This window comes from Heterodontus francisci, chromosome 1 (assembly GCF_036365525.1).
Source record: "Heterodontus francisci isolate sHetFra1 chromosome 1, sHetFra1.hap1, whole genome shotgun sequence".
Classification (NCBI taxonomy): Eukaryota; Metazoa; Chordata; class Chondrichthyes; order Heterodontiformes; family Heterodontidae; genus Heterodontus; species Heterodontus francisci.
Genome location: NC_090371.1, coordinates 173,525,807 through 173,548,668, shown reverse-complemented (window position 1 = coordinate 173,548,668; position 22,862 = coordinate 173,525,807). Strand labels below are relative to the sequence as shown.

At 41.7% G+C, this 22,862-nt stretch overlaps 1 protein-coding gene across 6 annotated transcripts in view; it reads right to left on the bottom strand.

Moving 5' to 3' along the window:
* Positions 1 to 22,862, bottom strand: part of mapk10 (mitogen-activated protein kinase 10) — a 260,364-nt gene that overhangs the window by 28,827 nt on the left and 208,675 nt on the right. For 3 of the 6 annotated variants that reach the window (XM_068014895.1, XM_068014977.1, XM_068014988.1), the window contains one exon: positions 20,124 to 20,195. The exons of the other annotated variants lie outside the window; for them this stretch is intronic. In XM_068014895.1, coding sequence (XP_067870996.1) covers positions 20,124 to 20,195 — 72 coding nt within the window. The remainder of the gene's footprint in view (positions 1 to 20,123; positions 20,196 to 22,862) is intronic. 6 annotated transcript variants of the gene reach the window in all.

Here is a 22,862-nt window from a genome sequence, read left to right as displayed (position 1 = left end):
TATAATACTGTTTGCAGTACAACAGATTCAAAATGCAAAAACCTTTTTCAAATAAAAGGTGAAATAACTACCCCGTTAGTACCCCTGGCAGCTACATGCTGGGAAAGAAACCTAGCTTGTTAGACCTTTCCCAATTCCATTGTATGACAAAATAAGAGAGCCATATTCAAGTATTACTTATCTCATCATTTCATCCTTACATTCAGGAGATGCACACTTTGGTTTCCTGAGGCATATTGCAACAACAATAACTTGCATTTATGTAGCAACTTCATGCAGATAAACAGCTTAAGAGGTGTAGTCAGCAATAAACCAGTGCTGAGACAAAAGAGATATTAGAAGGCCTGATCAAACGCTTGGTCAAAGACGTGGGAGGAGAGGGAGGTAAGGAGTTTAGGGAAGTCATTCCAGAGGATGGGGCCTAGTAAGTCAGCTACCATTGGTGAGTGAAAGGAGGGTGAGGATAAACAAGAGTTAGAGCAGATATTTTGGGGATGGGATAATAAAGTTGGAGGAGGTTGGAGAGACAGGGATGGGTGAGACCAAGAAGGGATTTAAATATATAAATATAGAATATAGTCCACACATCATCCACCAAACATTTAATGTGTAATATATAAAGAGGTTGCTCTCCTATGTAATAGCTAAAATGCAGTAAAGGAGGTGCAATTTTATTTTCAGGAAATGTGGGGAGGGGGCATGAAACAGGCATTTGCAGATCAGCTGCCCTTTATACACCCATCCTGATTTTGTTTCTCATTAACTTCAATGTGGCCAATTCATAATCGTCTGTTTTTTGCCTCCGTTGAAAGTTAAACTTGGCTCCTAGGTATATATGTAAGGCCATTAGATACAGGTGAGCTGATGTGGCTATCACAATAACATCAAGCATCGTTTGCATAAAGTAAATTGAAAATAATTCTTGAAATGAAGGTGTAAGGATTCTGCTAAAACCTTCCACAATACTTTACAATATTACAAAAATACATAAATCTGATTTTTGACGAGATGAAAACAATCATTAGTTTTCACAATATATAAATTGATGACTAAAACTGGTCTTTAGCCGGATATCATTCTCTTTAAGAAAACTTTTCTGTTTACTTGAAATCCCAGCAATCAATAACATAAATCAAATTAAAATTAATGAACATATCTCCTTTGTACGACATTGGGACAGTAATAAAGGTGTGCAGAAACTTTTAACAAAGAACCACACAGTACTTAGTGAGGGCGTTAATTATTTTTAATTATTAACATGATGTTTATTAAAGTCATTATTGAGCGTGATATTCTCTCTCCTTGATTCAGATTACTGACTGCCGTGGAATTTGGAACCACTCAAATATAGCTTATCAACAACTTCCTAAGCTTTTGTGATTGAGGAAGATGATTTAGCTTGGAATTTCTACTGTGGTTATTCTTTCTGCAAAGAAACCTGACATTAAACCTGTGTGAGAATAGGTGGAAGGCTACATTGGGCAGGTTCAGCAGGGAGGCCATCACTGAAATTTGCTTGCTGCAGATCCAGATATTGGTCCACTCAAGTCCACAACCCTTCCCATCATGGATAAAGATACAGCTACCTTGAATTCCTTATGTTTTTCATAGCTCCTGCAGGAGGATACCACATCACTATGCATGTACAATGTAGGACTGCATATTGAGTGTGATGTTGTAGTGTTTATATATTGAATTATATGGAATAAGTACATAATATTGCTATACTACATAAATTAATATAACATCTAGGCTTTTCATTTTCATCAGTGCCATTTTGCAGCCCTTAATTCATGAAATCACTACTCATAGTTTAATGCTTGGAGCCCTGGCAACATTCTGGTGAACTGCTCTGCACTCCTCCCAAGGCCAACATATCCTTTCTAAGAACTGTACATGATACTCCAGAGATGGTCTAACTAGTGTCACACTCATGCATCGAGAAATTATGAACTATATAATGAACTTATAAAACAAACCCACAGATGGACACTTTTCCTGAAAAACAAGATGGAGTTGAGAGGTCAGGTGACCTTATCCTGTACTGCCAATACACATAGAAACTACAAGAACCCTGAGTCAACCTTCATGCCTGGACCAGCCTTGGAGAAGGCATTAAAATGTAAATGCTGTGTTGATGGCTACCTCTCTTCACCAAATTATGTTAACAATGGTATGGCAGACATGGTGTCTCCAAATTCAAACTCAAATGAATGGGTGTGAAAATCTCCACTTTATCAAAATGGAATAAAGATGGGTGACATCCAGACCCTGTTGTCTAACAATGGTAAAGAAAAACCATAGTCACATGACAGAAACCAGGAGTCTGATAAGAAGCTTATTAAAAGTATATGCTTGCAGAAAAAGACAAAGAGCCAGAGAGAGAGGGAGGGAGAGAGAGAGATTCCATCTGCTCCAGCAGAAGAAAAAGGACCCTGCCTAAGAACATCATTTTCAAAACTACAAGTAGGCAGTGACTGGAAGTGGCTTTGAGACTCCCTACCTGAGAAATTGTACCAGGGTTTTCGACATTGAACTGTGACTGAGTTATTACCAAACAAACAAAGTCTGCAGCAATGCATTCGCCCTCCTGAAACTTTTCAAGCTTTGTCTTGTGAGCAGGGGAAAGGAAAGACACGCCTGCACCGCTTTTTAAATCTTAACCCCCCCCCATCCCCCCTGTCCCCGGGGAAGGATGCAAGGTGAACTCTTTTAAAAACCATCAGACCGAAATATAGGTTATCTTCAAATCACTATCTTTTCTTCTGTGTGTGCGTGTCTCTGTTTGCGTGTGAGTGCGGGTGAAGTTGCAAATATTTTCTGATATTGTATAATACAGATTTATCTTTCTTTAAACAAATGAGAAAACCTGGTATTTTTCTGTTGACCATTAAAATGTTCAGGGATTAAAATGTATTTCTAATAAAAACACTGTCTTCGGTCAGTTGAGAGATGCAAAAGGGAAACCACCCCTATCATTTCCCACCTGTCTGTAACATTAAGGCTTTTTATTGCTGTGGTAAAACTGCCTCTCCTTTATATTCTCACCTCTAAATATAAAGCCTTATATTTAGAGATTAGCCTTTTTGATTATTTCTTGTCCCTGACATTTTAATGATCTGTATACATGGACCCCTGTGTACATGCAGAGATATGCTTGAGCTAGATATTACCAAAAACAGTTAGGTGGCATAAGCACCATTGTCCTGCTGCACATGTCCCAAAGTTTTTTATGCAGTATTGTTAAGGTAATCATCCAGAAACCAGTCTGGATGGTATCCCTAACCTCTAAATAAAAAAAAATTATTTCACTCATGTCTACAAATTTTCCTGACATCATCACAACATCTTCTCCGAACTAACCCCATATAGATCATTCTTTGTGTCAATTTCAATGCAGTGCGGCCATTTTGGAATCAAAAAGGCTGTTGTGATCAAGGTGGTTTTTTGTATTTTTCAATCTTTCCTCTATATTCATGTCTGATTTTTCAAATGTCTGATGAATATCCTATTGCTACTCTTTCCCTGCTTAAGCACCTGCTGTTTCCAAAACATCTTCCTTAGCTGGTAGTGCTAATTCCGCTAGAGCAAAGAAGACTTGCACTTCTATGGTATCTTTCATGTCCCAAAGCATTTTACAGCCAATGAAATACTTTGGAAGTGCAGTTACTGTTGCAATGTTGGAAACATGGCAGCCAATTTGCACACAGCAAGGTCCACAAAACAGCATTGTGTTAATGACCAGATAATTTGTTTTTTAATGATGTTGTTTGAGGGACAAATATTAGCCAGGACACCAGGAAGAAGCCCTTGCTCCTCTTTGAAATCGTGCCATAGGATCTTTTACAGAGACCTGAGAGAGCCGATGGGACCTTGGTTTGTTGTCTCATTCAAAAGACTCCAACAGTGTAGCACTCCCTAAGGACTGCACTGGCGTGTCAGACTCTATTAATTGCTCACGTGCAAGGAATTCGATAACGGTGCACTCACGGATGTACTAATGGCTGCAGTTTGTGATGAAGCATGCACTGGAGCTAAAAAATCTTTGTTGCTTTTTATTGCTGAAAGTGTTGATGGCACTGGGGTACTTGTGATTCCCAAATAATGGATAATTCAGATGCTCCTTGTGCATCTGTATAAAGAAAACAGAATGAAGTTAGGAACATTTTGCAGCACCACCACCACTATCTTCATATCCTCTCAGGTAAATATTACTGTACACATATAAACAGTGGGTAATACTTTAAATTAATACTTGCATTTTCTACAGTGTAAATTGTTGTGTTGAATATAAACAAATGTTATAGCACATGATACGTTAGTAATGGAGATATAGATCTTGGGAATAAAGTTACCTCTGTCAATACAGGTGTTTCTTACCTTCAGGTCCAACACTCAATACAGCATTTCAGGTGAAGATAGTGAGAGGATGTTTCCTCTGTTTGAAGATACTTTGTGGTTCTGCGTTCCTTCACTGCTTCAAAGGCCGATTTTTATATTGCACCTTTTCATAAAATCATTAAAGCTTTTGCATGTAACCTGCCAGGTTTTTTGGTGCAAACATCACATTTAAATGCCATGTTATAGCCTCCCATGGTTTCCTTCTGGATTGGACTGGGATTAATGGATTCTGATTGCTTCCGACAATGTCCTCAGCCAAAATGTCCAACTCCATCCCGATTAAATTCAGTTCCCACCAACGTTAGACATTTTTAGCACAACTTTCAACCTGAATAATCTGCACAGGTGTCTTTATATGGCAGCAAGAGAATAATTTCAAACTCACTATCATGAAAAATTGTCATTTTTTGATTAGAAGTCTTACTTTTTGTGGATGGAAATTTATTTTTAGCAAGCAGACCTCTGTGCTGTCTTGATATGATACAGGAGAAAATGGTGAATGGAATTTTTCCCCCTGAAAACTGGTCAAAAATCTGCCAACATTATATATATACATAGAATTACACAGAATATACAGCACAGAAACAGGCCATTCGGCCCGATCAGTCCATGAAGCGTTTATGCTTCACTCAAGCCTTCTTCCATCCTTCCTCATCTAACTCTATCAGCACAACTCTCTATTCCCTTCCCCCTCATATACTTGTCTAGCCTCCCCTTAAATGTATCTATTCTATTCGATTCAACGCTCCATGTGGTAGCGAATTCCTCATTTTTACCACTCATTGGCTAAAGATGTTTTTTCTGAACCCCCAATTTGACTTCTTAATGACATTTATATTGATGGCCTCTAGTTATGCTCTTATGCACAATTGGAAATGTTCTCTCTGTATCCAGTCTATCGAAACCTTTCATAATTTTAAAGATCTCCATTAGGTCACCCCCTCAGCTTCCTCTTTTCAAAAGAAAAAAGACCTGAATATTGAGCCTTTCCTGCAAAGTATAATCTTGCATTTCCGACATCACTCTAGTAAATCATTTTTGCAACTTTGCCTGTGTTTCTTTATATTTTTTATAATGTAGTGACCAGAACTGCACAGAGTACTCTAAGTGTGGGCTAACCAAGGTTCAATACAAGTTTGGCATAACGTCATTACTTTTAATTCTATTCCTCTAAAAATAAACCTTAGTGCTTGGTTTGATTTATTATTATTACCTTTATTGACCTGCATCATAACTTTTATTGATTTGTCTATTTGTACTTCCAGATCCCTTTACTCCTCTACCCCATATAAATTCTTATTTTCTAAGTTATATGTAACCTCCTTATTTTTCTTACCAAAATGTAATACCTCATACTTACCTGTGTTGAAATTTATTTGCCAAATTAGAATCACAGAAAGTTTACGGCACAGGAAGAGGCCACTTGACCCACGTGTCTGCACAGGCGAAAAACAAGCCACCCAGCCGAATTCCATCTTCCAGCATTTGGTTCATAGCCCTGCAGGTTACGGAAGTTGAAGTGCATATCCAGACGCCTTTCAAATGAGTTGAGGGTTTCTGTCTCTACTACCCTTTCAGGCAGTGAGTTCCAGACCCCCACTCTTCAAGTTCATTAATGTCTTCTTGCAATTTATTGCAGCCCTCCTCACTGTTGATTATCACTCCCAATTTGGTGTTGTCCACAAATTTAGAAATTGTGCTTTTGATTACAAAATCTATCTTGTTAACTTAAATTGTGAACAACTGTGGTCTCAGCAGTGATTCTTGTGGGACCCTACTTCCCACCTTCTCCCACTCTGAATAACCACCCTGTATCTCTACTCTTTTCTTTCTATCTTTATACCAGCTATACATTGTTTCTTTTAATTCATTCATAGGATGTGAGCATCACTGGCCAGGCCAGCATTTGTTGCCCATCCCTAATTGCCCTTGAGAAGGTGGTGGTGAACTGTCTTCTTGAACCACTGCAGTCCATGGTGTAGGTACACCAACAGTGCTGTTTGGAAGGGAGTTCCAGGTTTTTGACCCAGCGACAGTGAAGAAACGGTGATATAGTTCCAGGTCAGGAAGGTGTGCGAATTGGAGGGGAACTTGCAGGTGTTATTGTTCCCATGGTCTGGATTTTGTCCCTGCAGTGGGGGTCCTGACGCTGAGCTGGAAAGCTAGAGGCAACCCCGCCTTAGCCATTTTCAGAGGCCCCGATGGAATTCAATGGCAATCAGGCAGTTAACTGCCTTGTGCCGGAGCTTCCGCCCCTTTAAGAGGGAAGGTCTCACTTCCCAGAGCCACTGCCCAGAGGGCCGGCAACTATTACGTCCCACCAGCGCCATCAGGAGCGATGGCCACTGCTGGGACTACAGCAGTCCCAGGCCAGTCACCATGGAGGAGAACCCGGAATCAAGGTGAGTTTATGGGACTCGCCGGGGCCAGCCAGACAGCCCCTGGTGGGGTAGGAGGTGTGGGGAGGTTGGTCTTTAGGAGAGGGGAGTGTCCTTCAATGGGGTGATCCTTGCCACTGTGGGGGCCCGCCGTGGGCCACAGGGTGCCTGATCAGGAGGGTCCCTCCCCCGGTGCCTGCAGGGTGGCCGCCAGCTTTTACAGGGCAGCCTCCCCACATGGCGGATGGCCCCCTGCTGTCGGGAAAATACCAGCAGCTGCATGAAGAGGCCTGAAGTGTTCCTTAATTGGCCACTTAATTGGTACCCCACCTCCTGCCTTCCCTCACCATTTTATGCCTCCTGCCCCCTCCCCCTTCCCGCCCCCCCCCCCCCCCCCCCCCACCACCCCTAGCTCTCAGTATATCCCACGAGGGCTGGTAAAATTTAGCTCATACCTTGTCCTTCTAGGTGGTAGTGGTTGTGGGTTTGGAATGTACTGTCAAAGGAGCCTTGATGAGTTGCTGCAGTGCATCTTGTAGATGGTACACACTGCTACCACTGTGTACTGGTGGTGGAAGGAGTGGATGTTTAAGGTGGTGGATGGGGTGCTGATCAAGTGGGCTGCTTTGTCCTGGATGGTGTCGAGCTTCCTGAGTGTTGTTGGAGATGCACTTATCCAGCTAAGTGAAGAGTATTCCATCACACTCCTGACTTGTGCCTTGTAGATGGTGGACAGGCTTTGGGGAGTCAAGAGGTGAGTTACTCACCGCAGAATTCCCCCAATCTCTGACCTGTTCTTGTAGCCATAGTATTTATATGGCTGGTCCAGGTAATTTTCTGGTCAATGGTAACCCCCAGGACGCTGATGGTGAGGGATTCAGTGATGGTAATGCTGTTGAATGTCAAGGGGAGATGGTTAGATACTCACTTGTTGGAGATGGTCATTGCCTTGCACTTGTGAGGCATGAATGCTACTTGCCACATCAGCCCAAGCCTGAATGTCGTTCAGGTCTTCTTGCATATGGGCATGAACTGCTTCAGTATCTGAGGAGTTGCAAGTAGTAGCAAACATTGTGCAATCATCAGCAAACATCCCACTTCTGACCTTATAATGGAAGGAAGATGACTGTTGAAGCAGCTGAAGATGGCTGGGCCTTGGACACTACCCTGAGGAACTCCTGCAGCAATGTCCTGGGGCTGAGATGATTGGCCTTCAACAAGTACAACTATCTTCCTTTGTGCTAAGTATGACTCCAACCAGCGGAGAGTTTTCTCTCTGATTCCTGTTGACTTCAATTTTGCCAGGTCTTCTTGGTGCCACACTGTGTCAAATGCTATCTTGATGTCAAGGGCAGTCACTCTCACCTCACCTCTTGAATTCAGCTCTTTTGTCCATGTTTGGATCAAGGCAGTAATGAGGTTTGGAGCTGAGTGGCCCTGGCAGAACCCAAATTGAGCATTGGTGAGCATGTAATTGATGTATGAGTGTCACTTAATCGCTTTGTTGATGACACCTTCCATCACTTTGCTGATGATCGAGAGTAGACTGATGGGGCAGTAATTGTCCGTGTTGGATTTGTCCTGCTTTTTATTGGCAGGACATACCTGGGCAATTTGCCACATTGGTGGGCAGATGCCATTGTTGTAGCTGTACTGGAACAGCTTGGCTAGGGACGCAGCCAGTACTGGAGCACAATCTTCAGTACTACAACCGGGATGTTCTCAGGGCCCACAGCCTTTGCTATAGCCAGTGCATTCATCTGTTTCTTGATATCATGTGGAGTGAATTGAATTGGCTGAAGACTGGCATCTGTGATGCTGGGGCACCTTAGAAGGAGGCCGAGATGGATCATCCACATGGCACTTCTGGCTGAAGATGTTTGCAATTGCTTCAGCCTTTTCTTTTGCACTGATGTGCCGGGATCCCCCATCATTGAGGTTGGGAATGTTCGTGAAGGCTCGTCCTCCAGTTAGTTGTTTAATTGTGCACCACCATTCCACCATTCACAACTGGATGTGGCAGGGCTGCAGAGCTTAGATCTGATCTAAGTTGTGGGATCACTTAGCTGTCTTTAGCATGCTGCTTCCACTATTTAGCATGCATGTAGTCCTGTATTGTAGCTTTTTCAGGTTCTTAGGTATGCCTAGTGCTGCTCCTGCACTCCTGCTCCTACACTCCACAGAGAACTAGGAATAGTCCCCTGGCTTGATGATAATGGTCAGGTGAGGAATATGCCAAACTATGAGGTTACAGATTGTGGTGGAATACAATTCTGCTGCTGCTGATGGCCCACAGCGCCTCATGGATGCCCAGTATTGAGCTGCTAGATCTGTTCTGAATCTATCCCATTTAGCATGGTGGTAGTATCACACAACACAATGGACAGTGTCGTCAGTGTGAAGACAGGGCTTCATCTCCACAAGGACTATGCGGGGTCACTCCTACCAATATTGTCATGGACAGATGCATTTGCAACAGGTAGATTGGCGAGGACAAGGTCAAGTAGGTTTTTCCCTCTTGTTGGTTCTCTCACCACCTGCCGCAGGCCTAGTTTGATAGATATGTCCTTCAAGACTTGGCCACCTCAGTCAGCAGTGGTGTTACCAAAACTCTTGGTGATGGGCATTGAAGTAACCCACCCTGAGTACATTCTGTGCCTTTGCTGCCCTGAGTGCTTCTTCCAAATGGTGTTCAACATGGAGGAGCAATGACTTATCAGCTGAGGGAGGGTGTTAGGTTGTAATCAGCATAAAGTTTCCTATCACTGAATAACTGTGTCACTGTGTCACTCGCACGTTTGTCCAGTACACCACACATTATTAGCTATGTCAGCTCTGTTTGAAGAGATATATTGCAGAAAGTATTGGAACATTTCTATAGGCCAGCTCTCACAGCATCCTGCATTGCACATCCCTTCCGTAGTGGTACCAACGCAGTTACATAGAGGAGGGTGTGCCAGGTAACACAGAGAATAAGGCAAAGCTGTTGCTGGTAATAGCAAAGGAAGAGCAAAAGCCTTCTGTTTGTTGTTATTAATGAGCATGGAAAGTCGCCAAGGTCTGGCAAGGACTGAGGACACTCATTGTGAAGTGTGCAGTCATGCAGGACTGCTTAAATGTAGAGGTCTTGGTTCCAAAAGGCTATTATGTTCAGTTTGAAAACACAGCAGAATCAAATAGAAAGGTGATTATTTAGGACCAACCAATCTGCCCAGAGGTCTGCCCACACTAAGCCAATGGGATGTCACCCACCAGCAGAGGTTGGTTGATATAGGCACAGATGAGGCTGCTGCCTGTCAGAGTGACAGCACCTTTGGCAGATGTAGTTTTTGATTAATTACTGGATTGATGATTCGTAGAATTTTACAACACATCCTCTAATCCCATTCCTCTTACTCTCATCTGGTCAACCTCCTCTCTTTATTCATGCTGACAAATTTGTCATGGCACCTTTTTGCCATTTGAGGGAAACTTAACAAACTTCCTGGCTTTTTGAGTAAACACCACCTCTGCATTATCAGAAATTCAGGGTGCTCTAGCAATCGACATTGTGCGTACTGCTCCACAATATGCTTTCCACACTGCACCAATGAAGATTTCACCTCCCCTTTAACAAGTGCGGCCTGGCTTTAAGAAGTGGTTGGCCTGCCAGATTCCCCACCCTCCCATACGGTGAGCTACTTATAAGCAGTGCAACTAGTGCTGACAGCTCACCACTCAAATTTAAATGATGCCTAATCCTGAATATTGATCTGGCCTCATACTAGTATCATCAGACAGATGGAGCAGACGTCCTGCCCACTGTCCATCTGATGTACAGTAACAACAAAACCAACCCCATAGTGTCTGATGAGTAAGAAGATTAAGGTCAAGTTCAGCAGATTATTACTTTAAAGTAGAATTATGGTTTTGTGAAGTCTACTATAACCCTATAGTACAACTATTTCCTATTTTCAGCTTCCTGGCTGGCAAAGGTAGTCAGCAATCCACAATGCACAGAGAAAGCAGTTACGGTAGATTCCAGATCTTGCATACTAGATATGCCGGTGAAGTGTGGAAATTGTGAAATGCATAGGGGTTAGAGTGATTTTTAAAAAATTCTTTCATGGGATGTGGGTGCCACTGGCAGCCCAGCATTTGTTGCCCATCCCTAATTACCCTTGAACTGAGAGGCTTGCTAGGCCATTTCAGAGGGCAGTTAAAAGTCAACCACATTCCTGTGTGTCTTGAGTAAGGCAAGACCAGGTAAGGATGGCAGATTTCCTTCCCTAAAGGACATTAGTGAACCAGATGGGTTTTTATGACAATCGATGATAGATTCATGGCACAATTACTCAAACTAGCTTTCAACTCCAGATTCATCATTCATTTCATCTTTCAGGCTGTGTTCATCCACTGTAACCCTCCTCATGCCTTTGCCATGTATCTCTATCCCTTGCTGTTCTCTCCCATGTGGTTCCTAGGTATGATATTATGTCATCGTTCCATCTTCTTCTCAATCTCCTCTTTCTTCTTTTTCCTGTTCTTAGCTGCCACTCCAATAGCCTTTTTGTCCACCTGATATTATTTCTTTGAGCAACATGCCCAGCACATTTGGCTTCTTTTGTCTTCTGAATGATGTTCTTAGCTCTGATTTTCTGGTGTGTTACATTATACCTGATTTTATCAGAATGAAGCTGTGTAAAACATTTGTTTTTCCATTGCTCTTTGAGCTGTACACAGTTTTTGTTCTATATATTTTGCAGTTGTCCATGATTCCGCCCCATATGTCATGATCAGTAGCACACACTGATCATATACCCTCCTCTTTAATGCCAGCGATATTTTCTTATCACATAGAATATCTCTATCCGGTAACAACTCCATTCTGCCCTAATTTTACTCAGTACCTCTTCATTTGTTCAATCCTTCATCTTTAATGTTTGGCTCAGATATTTGTATTCAGTCACTTTCTCTATTTCTTGGTCTTCAATTTAATGCTATCGTCTGTCTTAAAGACGTCATATACTTTGTTTTTCCTTTATGCAATTTCAGTCCAATATTATGACTCTCTTTATATAAGTTATTTCCAAGTCTTTAACAGATGAAATAATTAGTGTGACATCATCTGCAGATGGTATGTCTTAGTTTAATATTTAATCCTCTCTCCTCAAAGGGTATCTTCTTGAATATGTCTTCCATTCTTGTGCTGAATATTTTTGGTGAGATTCTATCCCCTTGTCTCACTCCTCTTTCAGTATTTATCAACTGTGTTACATCTTTGTTGCTGTGCATTCTGGCCTCGTATCTGTGTAAATGTCCTCTATGATCTTCATACATCCCTCACTTATTCCTGTTTTCTTTAAAGTCATAAATAAAACTGTGTTCCACTGAATTGACTGCCTTATAGTCAATAAATCCAATGCTCAGTTGAACCTGTTCATTGGATTTATTGACTGTGTGTTATAGATTGATGGTTATTAAAAGATTGGTGTCAGCTGACAGTATTCATCCACACCAGTGATCTTTGCTGATGATGCTGCATTAACATCCCACACAGAAGAGTGTCTGCAGAAACTCATCGACAGGATTGCGGCTGCCTGCAATGAATTTGGCCTAACTATCAGCCTCAAGAAAATGAACATCATGGGACAGGACGTCAGAAATGCTCCATCCATCAATATCGGCGACCATGCTCTGGAAGTGGTTCAAGAGTTCACCTACCTAGGCTCAACTATCACCAGTAACCTGTCTCTTGATGCAGAAATCAACAAGCGCATGGGAAAGGCGTCCACTGCTATGTCTAGAATGGCCAAGAGGGTGTGGGAAAATGGCGCACTGACACGGAACACAAAAGTCCGAGTGTTTCAAGCCTGTGTCCTCAGTACCTTGCTCTATGGCAGCGAGGCCTGGACAACGTATGTCAGCCAAGAGCGACGTCTCAACTCATTCCATCTTCACTGCCTCCGGAGAATCCTTGGCATCAGGTGGCAGGACTGTATCTCCAACGCAGAAGCCCTCGAGGTGGCCAACATCCCCAGCATATACACCCTACTGAGCCAGTGGCACTTGAGATGGCTTGGCCATGTGAGCCGCATGGAAGATGGCAGAATCCCCAAGGACGCATTGTTACAGCGAGCTCGTCACGGGTATCAGATCCACCGGCCGTCCATGTCTCCGCTTTAAAGACGTCTGCAAACGCGGCATGAAGTCCTGTGACATTGACCACAAGTCGTGAGAGTCAGTTGCCAGTGATCGCCAGATCGGCGGACAGCCATAAAGGTGGGGCTAAAGAGTGGCGAGTTGAAGAGACTTAGCAGTTGGCAGGAAAAAAGACAGAAGCGCAAGGAGAGAGCCAACTGTGTAATAGCCCCGACAACCAATTTTATCTGCAGCACCTATCACTCTAGAATTGGCCTTTATAGCCACTCCAAGCGCTGCTTCACAAACCACTGACCACCTCTAGGCGCTTGCCCATTGTCTCCTGAGACAAGGAGGCCAAAGAAGTGAGGGAGTCCACCATATAATGCATCACTCACTAAGGTCTACCTTGATTATTCCTCTCATCACTGTGGCTTATCTCATTAGCTTTGCCAAATAGGAAACTGAAAGTAAGCACTAGTTAGATTTCAGAAATCAATGAGATTATAGGCAGAACCCCCGAATGCTCCATGATTCTGTAACTGCAGAAATTGCAGAGCATCGAGTGCCCACTGGAGTGTCTATCCTGCCATTTTTCTTCCCCAGTTTACCCATTGTCACTTGGCATACTTAAAGATAACACCACATCACACCAATGTTCTAATACTCATTGATATGCAGCCTTCTAATTTTCAGACACAATTCACACACTTCAGACATAAGTGTAGTTTGCAAGGTGTAAAATGCGTGGGCATTATTCAACCCCAACTGGTTTTGCAGAAACTCTAAATCCAATTTAGCAGGTACATGTAAAGTACAAAATGGATAAGGATCAATGAACTGCAAATCAATGGGGATTAGTAAATTCCTGTCAGTTGAAATATAGTGCACCACATATTGCTATACCAGATATAAATTATTACTACTAAAAAATTAGCCTCTTGTGCATTTTAGACATTGTAAATTGCTTGTTTTTTTAGCCCCTAGGTTCCAAATGTAGTATTTAGCTGCTGTACAGTTAGCTGCTGTTTAACACCTAGCTGTCTCACATCTTATTTGCATCTACCTAGGTGAGATAGCTAGGCGTTAAGTGGCAGCTAATTCTGTAGAAAAGCTAAATAATGCATTTGGAACTGGGGGTGGGGGGAGGGTTGTTAAACCCAGCAATTTACACAGTCTAAAATGCACAATTTTTCCAAAATAAGCCCACCAGATTTGTACCGCTTCTACCCAGAATTAAAAAAATATTTATTATATTGACGTTGAGATTTCCCCAAAACCCCAGATAAATCTGCAACAAGATTGACATTCCCTTGCTGCAGATATTTTCCTTGAAGTGCCACAGAATTCTAGGGGCTCTGATTATGATAAACTCCAATGGTTGTTGAAGTTATGGTGGAGTCTGAGAGAATGACAGGAATAATAAACCAGAGAAACCTGAGACATTTACTATCTTTTTTTTCAGATTCCTAAATGATCTGTCACGCAATTCCAGTATTTTCTGCAATGAGTACTGTGAAGTTTGCAATGAATGCAACAAAAATAACTTGCATTTATAGAATGCCTTTAACGTGATAGAACATGTAAAGGCACTTCACATGAGCATTGTCAGACAAAAATGACACCGAGACACATCAGGAGATATAAGCAGGTGTCCAAAAGCTTGGTCAAATAGGTACATTTCAAGGCATATCTAAAAGGAGGAGAGGGAGGTAGAGAGGTTTATGGTCTCGATAGCTGAAGGCATGGTCACTAATGGAGGGGTGAAGAAATCGGGATGCACGAGTCCAGAATTGGAGGAACACAGAGGATTGTAGGGCTGAAAGAGGTTACAAAGATTGGGACAGGCAAGGCCATGGAGGGACTTGAACAAATTTTAAATTTGAGGTGTTGCTAGATCAGGAGCCAATGTAAATCAGTGAGCACAGAATGATGGGTGAACAGGACTCGATGCAAGTAAGGATATGGGCTCTGGATGAACTCAAGTTTACTGATGGTGATAGATGGGAGCCTGATCAAGAGAGGATTGAAATAATCCCATCTGGAGGTAACAAATTCCCAGATGAGGATTTCAGCAGCAGATGGGCTGATGCAGGAGCAGAGACAGGTGATACTATGGAGATGATAATAGGCAGTCTTGATGATGAAAAGGATATCGTGGCAGTAAGATAGAGCTGAGTGTCATTAACATACATATGGGGCTGAATTTTAACAGCTTGCTGCTGTTCTTGGCGGCAAGCTTGAAAAAGTGCGCGGCACACGAACAAGACGTATTTTGCGTGGTGACTCATTAGCATGGAGGCACGGAGCGCCCGCCCTCGATGACATAGAGGGAGCTGGCGCCATTTTTAACATGCTTCAAGCCCTTAGGAGACATTTAAATTTTTAAAAGGATATGTAACTTTGTTGTCAGTTTTCACATTAAAAAATGAGCGAAGCCCCTCTTGCACCACCCCCCCCAATGATCTAGCAAGGTTTCAATTTCCCTCTCCCCACCCTGAATACACTGTATTGCCAGTCCCGATCTTTCACCCCCAAACGTAAAGATCTTTGTCCTTCAACCCCTTCCCACCATCCCCTCAGCCAATAGAAATTGTTTTCCCCGCTTCTCCATCCCACCCTGAAAGTTTCACTCCTCCCCCCTCCCCACCAATGGAGATCCGAAGGCACCTGAGTTCCGGCCACTGGCTGAAATATCGGCATGGGACGGCCATCGGGACAAGGTCAGTGTTTTTGCATGTATTTAAATTTAAATATTGAAATGAAGGCTCCGTCGCCAAGCATCCCATTCACTCGCCTTACCAGACACCACCTCCCCCACCAGTGGCAGAGTGTGTGGATCCAGAATTGGATTATTCAGTCACCTAGGGACCCACAACCCTTGAGTGGAAGAAAGTCATCCTTGCCGCCACCAGTAAAATGCGACAGAGACTTCCCAGCGTCGAAACCCATGGGGGGCCTCTCCCGGAAGGATTTTCCAGGCCTTCTCTGCCATGACCCCTGACGTTGGGGGGCTTATAAATTTCAGTTTATGGAATCTGATGTTGCGTTTTCAAATGATGCCACTGAGGGGCAGCATGAGAATGGAAATAGGAGGGGGCCAAGGGTAGATCCTAGGGGGACACCAGAGGTAACAGTCATGGAAAGAGAAGACATTTCAGGTAATTCTCTGGCTATGACTGGATAGATTAGAATGCACCTGAAATCAATGATAGTTAACAATTTCAAATATCTGTGGTTTACTTTACTCAGATGAAAATGAACACTTGCATGTCTGTGAACAAAAATAAAAGACAGGTTAGGTATGTTTTGTTTGTGGTGTATGCATTAATTATGCTCAGAACCAAGAAAACGTGTGATGTAGCACAAAAATGCAATTTACCGCAATAGAGAAAAGAAACCGTCTATGTCAATCTGACAGAGTAATCTGAATATACTGGCAGAGAATACTTGATAACTGAATTCCAAGTTTCAAGTCAGCAACATTATTGTATTTTGATACATAGTCTCACAAGTGCATTGAAAAATATGAGCACAGATGGCTGCCATAATGTTGACACAGTAGGTAGGAATCAGTAAATTGGATTGAGAAAACTAATCCCTTGTATTGTATTTATTCCAGTGTCTCTGTTTTGATAAATTATTCCATTGTATGAACAGGATTGAAAGCATTGATGCACACCTCCAACTGTGTCCTAATAAGTATCAACCTAAACTTGCATATACTTTCTCTGAGCTGCATCTGAACTAGAATTTCTGGAAGCTGCGTGTTGTCTGATAGCCACCATTTAAAAAAATAGATAGCATCTTAAAAGCTATGCATTTATTAGGAAAATAGGAACTGGAGTAGGCCATTCAGCCCCTCCAGACTCTCCACTATTCAATTAGATCATGAATGATCTATATCTTAATTCTATCTGTCAACTTTGGTTTTATAATCCTTAATACCGTTGCCTAACAAAAATCAATCCATCTCAGTTTTGAAAATTTCAATTGACCTAACCTCAACAGCTTTTTGAGGAAAGTGTTCCAGATTTCTGCTACCCTTTAGGTGAAGTGCTTCTTGATATAACCCCATAGCCTCTTGTTCTGGGCCTTGCCACTAAAGGAAATAGTTTCTCTGACAGTGGCCTTGTGATATTGTAGTAATACTCGTAATCAAAAGGCCCAGGCTATTACCATAGGGACACGGATTCAAATCCCACCCCAGCAGTGGGTGGAATTTAAATTCAATTCATTAATAAGTCAATTCATTAATAATAATCTGGAATGGAAAGATAGTCTCAGTAATGGTGCCATAAAACTATATTTTTTGTTGTAAAATCCCATCTGGTTCGCTAATGTCCTTTAGGGAAGGAAATCTGCCATCCTTACCTGGTCTGGCCTAAATGTAACTCCAGACCCACAGCAATGTGGTTGACCCTTAACTGCCCTCTGAAATGGTCGAGCAAGCCACTCAGTTGTCAAGGGCAATTAGGGATGGGCCACAAATGCTGGCCTGCCAGTGATGCCCACATCCCATGAAAGAATTTTTAAAAATCCATCAAATCCTTTAATCATCTTAAACAGCTCAATTAGATCACCCATAAATCTTCTAAACGCAAAGGAAGACAAGCCAGGTCTATGCAACCTGCCCTCATAATTTAACTGTTTTAGACGTGCTAAGGAAGCTTTTTGACAGTTTTGTTTCTTCACATGAAAGGCTGTTATGTAACTCTTTTGAAAGAGGACTATATCACACAAATCAGAGTAGGTTTTAATTACTTGTTATGGTATTGAACAATTAATTGCATTAGGTTGAGTACAAATGTTGTTGTTACAGTAACAGCCTGGATATTCTAAAATGGGTAGCTCTCCTACCTTTGTAGGATGATGTAGACCCTATAAATCACAGCATTTTTTGACCAAGTAAGCTATGACAGCACAACAACAGAAAAACAGGCAGCACAGTGGCGCAGTGGTTAGCACCGCAGCCTCACAGCTCCAGTGACCTGGGTTCAATTCTGGGTACTGCCTGTGCAGACTTTGCAAGTTCTCTCTGTGACTGTGTGGGTTTTCACTGGGTGCTCCAGTTTCCTCCCAGGTTGCTAGGTAAATTGGCTGTTGTAAATTGCCCCTTATATAGGTAGGGGGGATGTGGTAGGAATCTAGGATTAGCATAAATAGGTGGTTGATGGCGGACTGAAGGGCCTGTTTCAGTGCTGTATCTCTAAAAAAAAAGATGAGGTAATTTCTTTATGTTGGTGCAGTAATGTCACTGAGTTCCTAACAAGTTAAATATCATATAAATTCTCACTTGAGTTGATGGCTACAGAGTAACACAAATAATTCCAGATGAGGAAGGACATTCGGCTCCTCCTTTAGTTCATCCTTAGGAAGACCCTAAAATTTCCCATTCCAGCATCCAATTAATTTTAAATAGTTCCAAGTTTTTGCCTCCACTACTCCATCTGAGAGTTTGTTCCATATATTGACCACTTTATATGAATTTTCTGATATCAGTTCAAAATTTGCCTTTCAGTAGTTTGAACTTGTGGCCCCTTGCCCCACCCTCACAATTTGGTTTGAAATAAATATCTCAATGTAGCATTTACTGTCTGATATATCTCTATAAGATCACCATTTAGTTGTCTCTTTGCAAAATAGAAATGACAACATTTCTCCAGTGTCTCTTATAGTTTAGACCTTTATCACTAAGGATCAGCTTTATAACTCCTCTCTGCACTGTCTCAGTGTTCAAATGTCTGGGTGAAACCGGACATAGTACTCTATTATGTGATCTGACCAAAATGCCAGACAGTTTGGCCAAACTTCCTCTGATTTGTTCTCTGTTGTTTTGGCCATATAGTGCAGCATTCATTTTGCTGTGTGTTTGCTGCTGCATGCCGACTCTACTATTCAACTTTATGCTTTAGTATTTCAATACACATCCTGCGGCAGGTGTCAACAATTTTTCCTTCCTGATGTGCTTTACATTACACTTGTCTACGTTAAATCTCCTCAACCATTGTTCTGCCCTCTTAAATATTTTGTCCAACTTTCCTACATTACAACAGCGATTCCACTTCAATAGTATTTCATTGGCTGTAAAGTGCTTTGAGATGACTGGTGGTCATGAAACGCACTGTATGAATGCAAGCCTTTCTTTTTTCCAACTCATTTTGTAATTTCTGAGTTGTCTTTCCACCGTCCCATTGGAATTTGATACTATTTGCATGGTTTTGCATTGAGTTTCTGTAAACTAGAAAAAATAGTGGTGCCAACACCAATCTCTGGGCACCACACTCACCATTTTTCCTACCCTGACATGACACCTGTAACAATGACATGCTATTTTCCACTGTCCAGCCAATTTTAAAAATCTATTCTCAAGGTTTACTTTAAATCCCCACTTCTTTGAATTCAACTTGTCGCTCCTCGCTAAAAGCCTTTTTGGAAGTCTAGGGGGTGAAATTGGCCTTGGGCGGTAATGCAAAACATGCACTGGTGAACCAACAGCCTGTTTTACACCACTCTGTTTTGAAATAACCAGAAATGAAAATCAAACTGGGTGTAAAATTATGGCCTATTTCCGAACACCCATTTCGCACTGCTGCCCAAGACCAATTTCACCCCCCACCACCCCCCCCCCCATACTTTCTACAGCTTTAAAGCTTTCCATGCTCCACTTTGATATCACTCCCTTAAAAAATTAATGAGGTTTACCATGCAGAATCTTCCCCTCCTGAATCTACATTGGCTGTTGTTTAAGAGGTTATTATTGTACAGATAAATCTGAAGTTTCCTGCTGATAATTAGTTTTATCATTTTACATGGTCCTGAAGTAACTCTAATGAGTCTGTAGTATGGTCATCTCTACTTTGTTGCTCTTTATGAAATAGGCATCATGTTAGTTCCTGACTAATGGTCATAGGAATAACAGTGCATTATGATGTCTGAGTAAAAAGCCTTCAAATAACCAGAGAATTAACATTTTGTAAATACTTGGTTGCGTGTCACTAATTTTTATGTGATTATGTGATTTTTTTTTTACAAAAGTAGTTTCTACTAATACATTTATAAAGTAATGCAGAGCAAGAGGCCAGACTCTCCCAAAATACAATGAAGGCCATCATAATTGCACCTTAAAGTACCTATTTTTATGTACTTATCCCTTATGTGGAAAATTCAACAGTTACTGTCAGGAATCTATGCTAGCGGTCAAAAGGTTGCCAGGAAGGATACGATCAGTGCCAGGGAACAACACAGCGCCTCTGATCATTTCTCCCATGATGCACCCCACTGACCAGTTATCAACTGAAAACAAAATGGAATGAAGGATAATTAACGTGCAAAACAGAACAAATAACAAACAAGGTGACTCCGGCTACCACAATACAGAAACCCAAAGAAAATTATTGAAGACAGTTACTACTTTTTAAAAAAACTCTGCATATTTACAACATTTCTTAAGAATTCACAGTGGAAACAGAAGCAAATGAACATCTCCCAACAATAAAACCATTTTACAGTTTCAATATGTGAGCTGATATTTTACGGCCCTGAATTTCTCTGAAATGTGGTTTCTGCCATGTTATTGACAGAGTTACCACGCTTCAGCAGCAGGAAGTCCAAGGAAATTCAAGGCCCTTTGTGTCTTTTACCCTTCAACTAATTGCTTTCACAGTATCCTGTAAATATTCTGTGAAACAAATACCCAATTCAAAAAAGATTCTGAATGTTCATGGTCTTCATAGACAATCAATCATTTCCTTTGCTGACCAGATACTAGCTGCATGTAGTCCTCTCTGGAGAATGCATGCTTGGATTGAATTGGAGGTCTGGGTGCAGTCAACCAGAAAATCTCTGCTGCCAGTGCACTTAATTCATCAATTGTGATTGGTTTTCACACCAACCATCAAACAATGTATGCTTCAGAAATTTGTAGCTTTCAAGCCGAGATATTCTAGCTTATCAGTAACTATTTCTATTCAAGAAATGATGCTGGAATGTGATTCTGATTTTTGCAATTACTGTATGCTGTTTAAGAAATGTTTAAAAATGCCTAGACTTCAGACAGGAGGGTTAATTTAAATGTCATCCTGCTTTTGATTTTTTTCAGAAACAGCGTTATTTTTAATTATTGTGGTTGCAGGAACATAGGAACTGCAGTAGGCCAATCAGCCTCACGAGCCTGTTCTGCCATTCAATTAAATCATGGCTGATCTATACCATAACTCCTGTTCTGTAACCCTTGCCTAAGAAAAACCTCTCAATCTCAGTTTGAAATTTTCAATTGACCTAGGCTCAACAGCTTTTTGGGGGAGAGAATTCCAAATTTCCACTACCTTTTGTGTGAAGAGGTGCTTTTTGACATCACCCTGAGCAGCCTCAGTCAAAATTTAAGCTGTGCCTCCTTGTCCTGGATTCTCCCACCAGAGTAAATAGTTTCTCCATATCTACCTTATCAAATCCTTTAACCTACATAAACAGTTCAATTGGATTACCCCTTAATCTTCTATATTTAAGGGAATGCAAAACTAGTCTATGCAAACTATCCTCATAATTTAAACCTTTTAGCCCCAGCATCATTCTGGTGAATCTGCACTGCACTCCCTCCAAGGCCAATATATCCTTCCTGAGGTGTGGCAACCAGAACTGAATGTAATGCTCTAGTTGGGGCTCTGTGCAGCTGTAACATAATTTCTACCTCATTGTATTCTACTCTTATTGAGATAAAGGCCAACATTTTATTAACCCTTTATTTTTTTTTATGCCTGTTCACTATCTTTTAACAATTTCTATACTTGGACCCCTAAATCTCTTTGCTCATCCACAGTTTCTAGTTCATCACCATTTAGAAAATACTCTGATCTATCTTTTTTAGGTCCAAAGTGGATGAACTCACACAGTCTCAGATTGAAGTCCATCTGCCAGTTTTGCCCACTCACTTAATCTATCTGTGACCCTTTGCAACTTTCTGCTCCCATCTACATTATTTACTGTGCCACCTAACTTTAGAGTTGTCAGCAAATGTAGATATATGGCTCTCTTCCCTCACCTAATGAATTTGTAAATATAGTAAAATGCTGCATCCCCATTACAAATCACTGAGGGGCACCACTAGTCACATCCTCCCACTTTGAGGACATACCCATTATCCCTACTCTCTGTCTCCCACCTCCTAACTAATTCCATGTCTAAGTCAATAGGTCATCTCTCATTCCATGTGCTTTCATTTTTGTTGACAGTCTGTTATGTCAAACTTGTCGAATGCCTTCTGGAAGTTCATATAAATATCTACCAGGTGAGTTGCCTCCTCAAAAAATCAGCAAGGTTTGTTAGACATCATTTACCCTTAACAAATCCATGCTGGCTCTCTCTGATCAGCTCACATTTATTCAAATGCTCAGTCTTTCTGTCCTTAATAGCAGATTTTACTAACCTCCTTGTGACTGATGCTAGACAGATAAGCCTATCATTTCCTAATTTATCTCTTTTACCCTTCTTAAATAGTGGAGTGACATTGGGAGTTTTCCAATTCAAGGGGACAATTCCTGATTCAGGACAGTTTTAGAAGAATATGATTAACTCATCAACAATTTCTTCACCTGTTCCTTTTACCACCCTGGGATAGAAATCATTGGGTCCTGGAGAATTGTCTTTTTTATTATTCATTTGTGGGATATAGGTGTTGCTGACAAGGCCATAATTTATTGCCCATCCCTAATTGCCCTTGAGAAGGAGGTGATGAGCTGCCTTCTTGAACCGCTGCGGTCCATGCGGTGTGAGTACACCCACAGTGCTGTTAGGAAGGGAGTTCCAGGATTTTGTCCCAGCGACAGTGAAGGAACAGCAATATAGTTCCAAGTCAAGATGTTGTGTGACTTGGAGGGGAACCTGCAGGTGGTGGTGTTCCCATCCATCTGCTGCCCTTGTCCTTTTAGGTGGTAGGGGTTGCAGGTTTGGAAGGTGCTGTCGTAG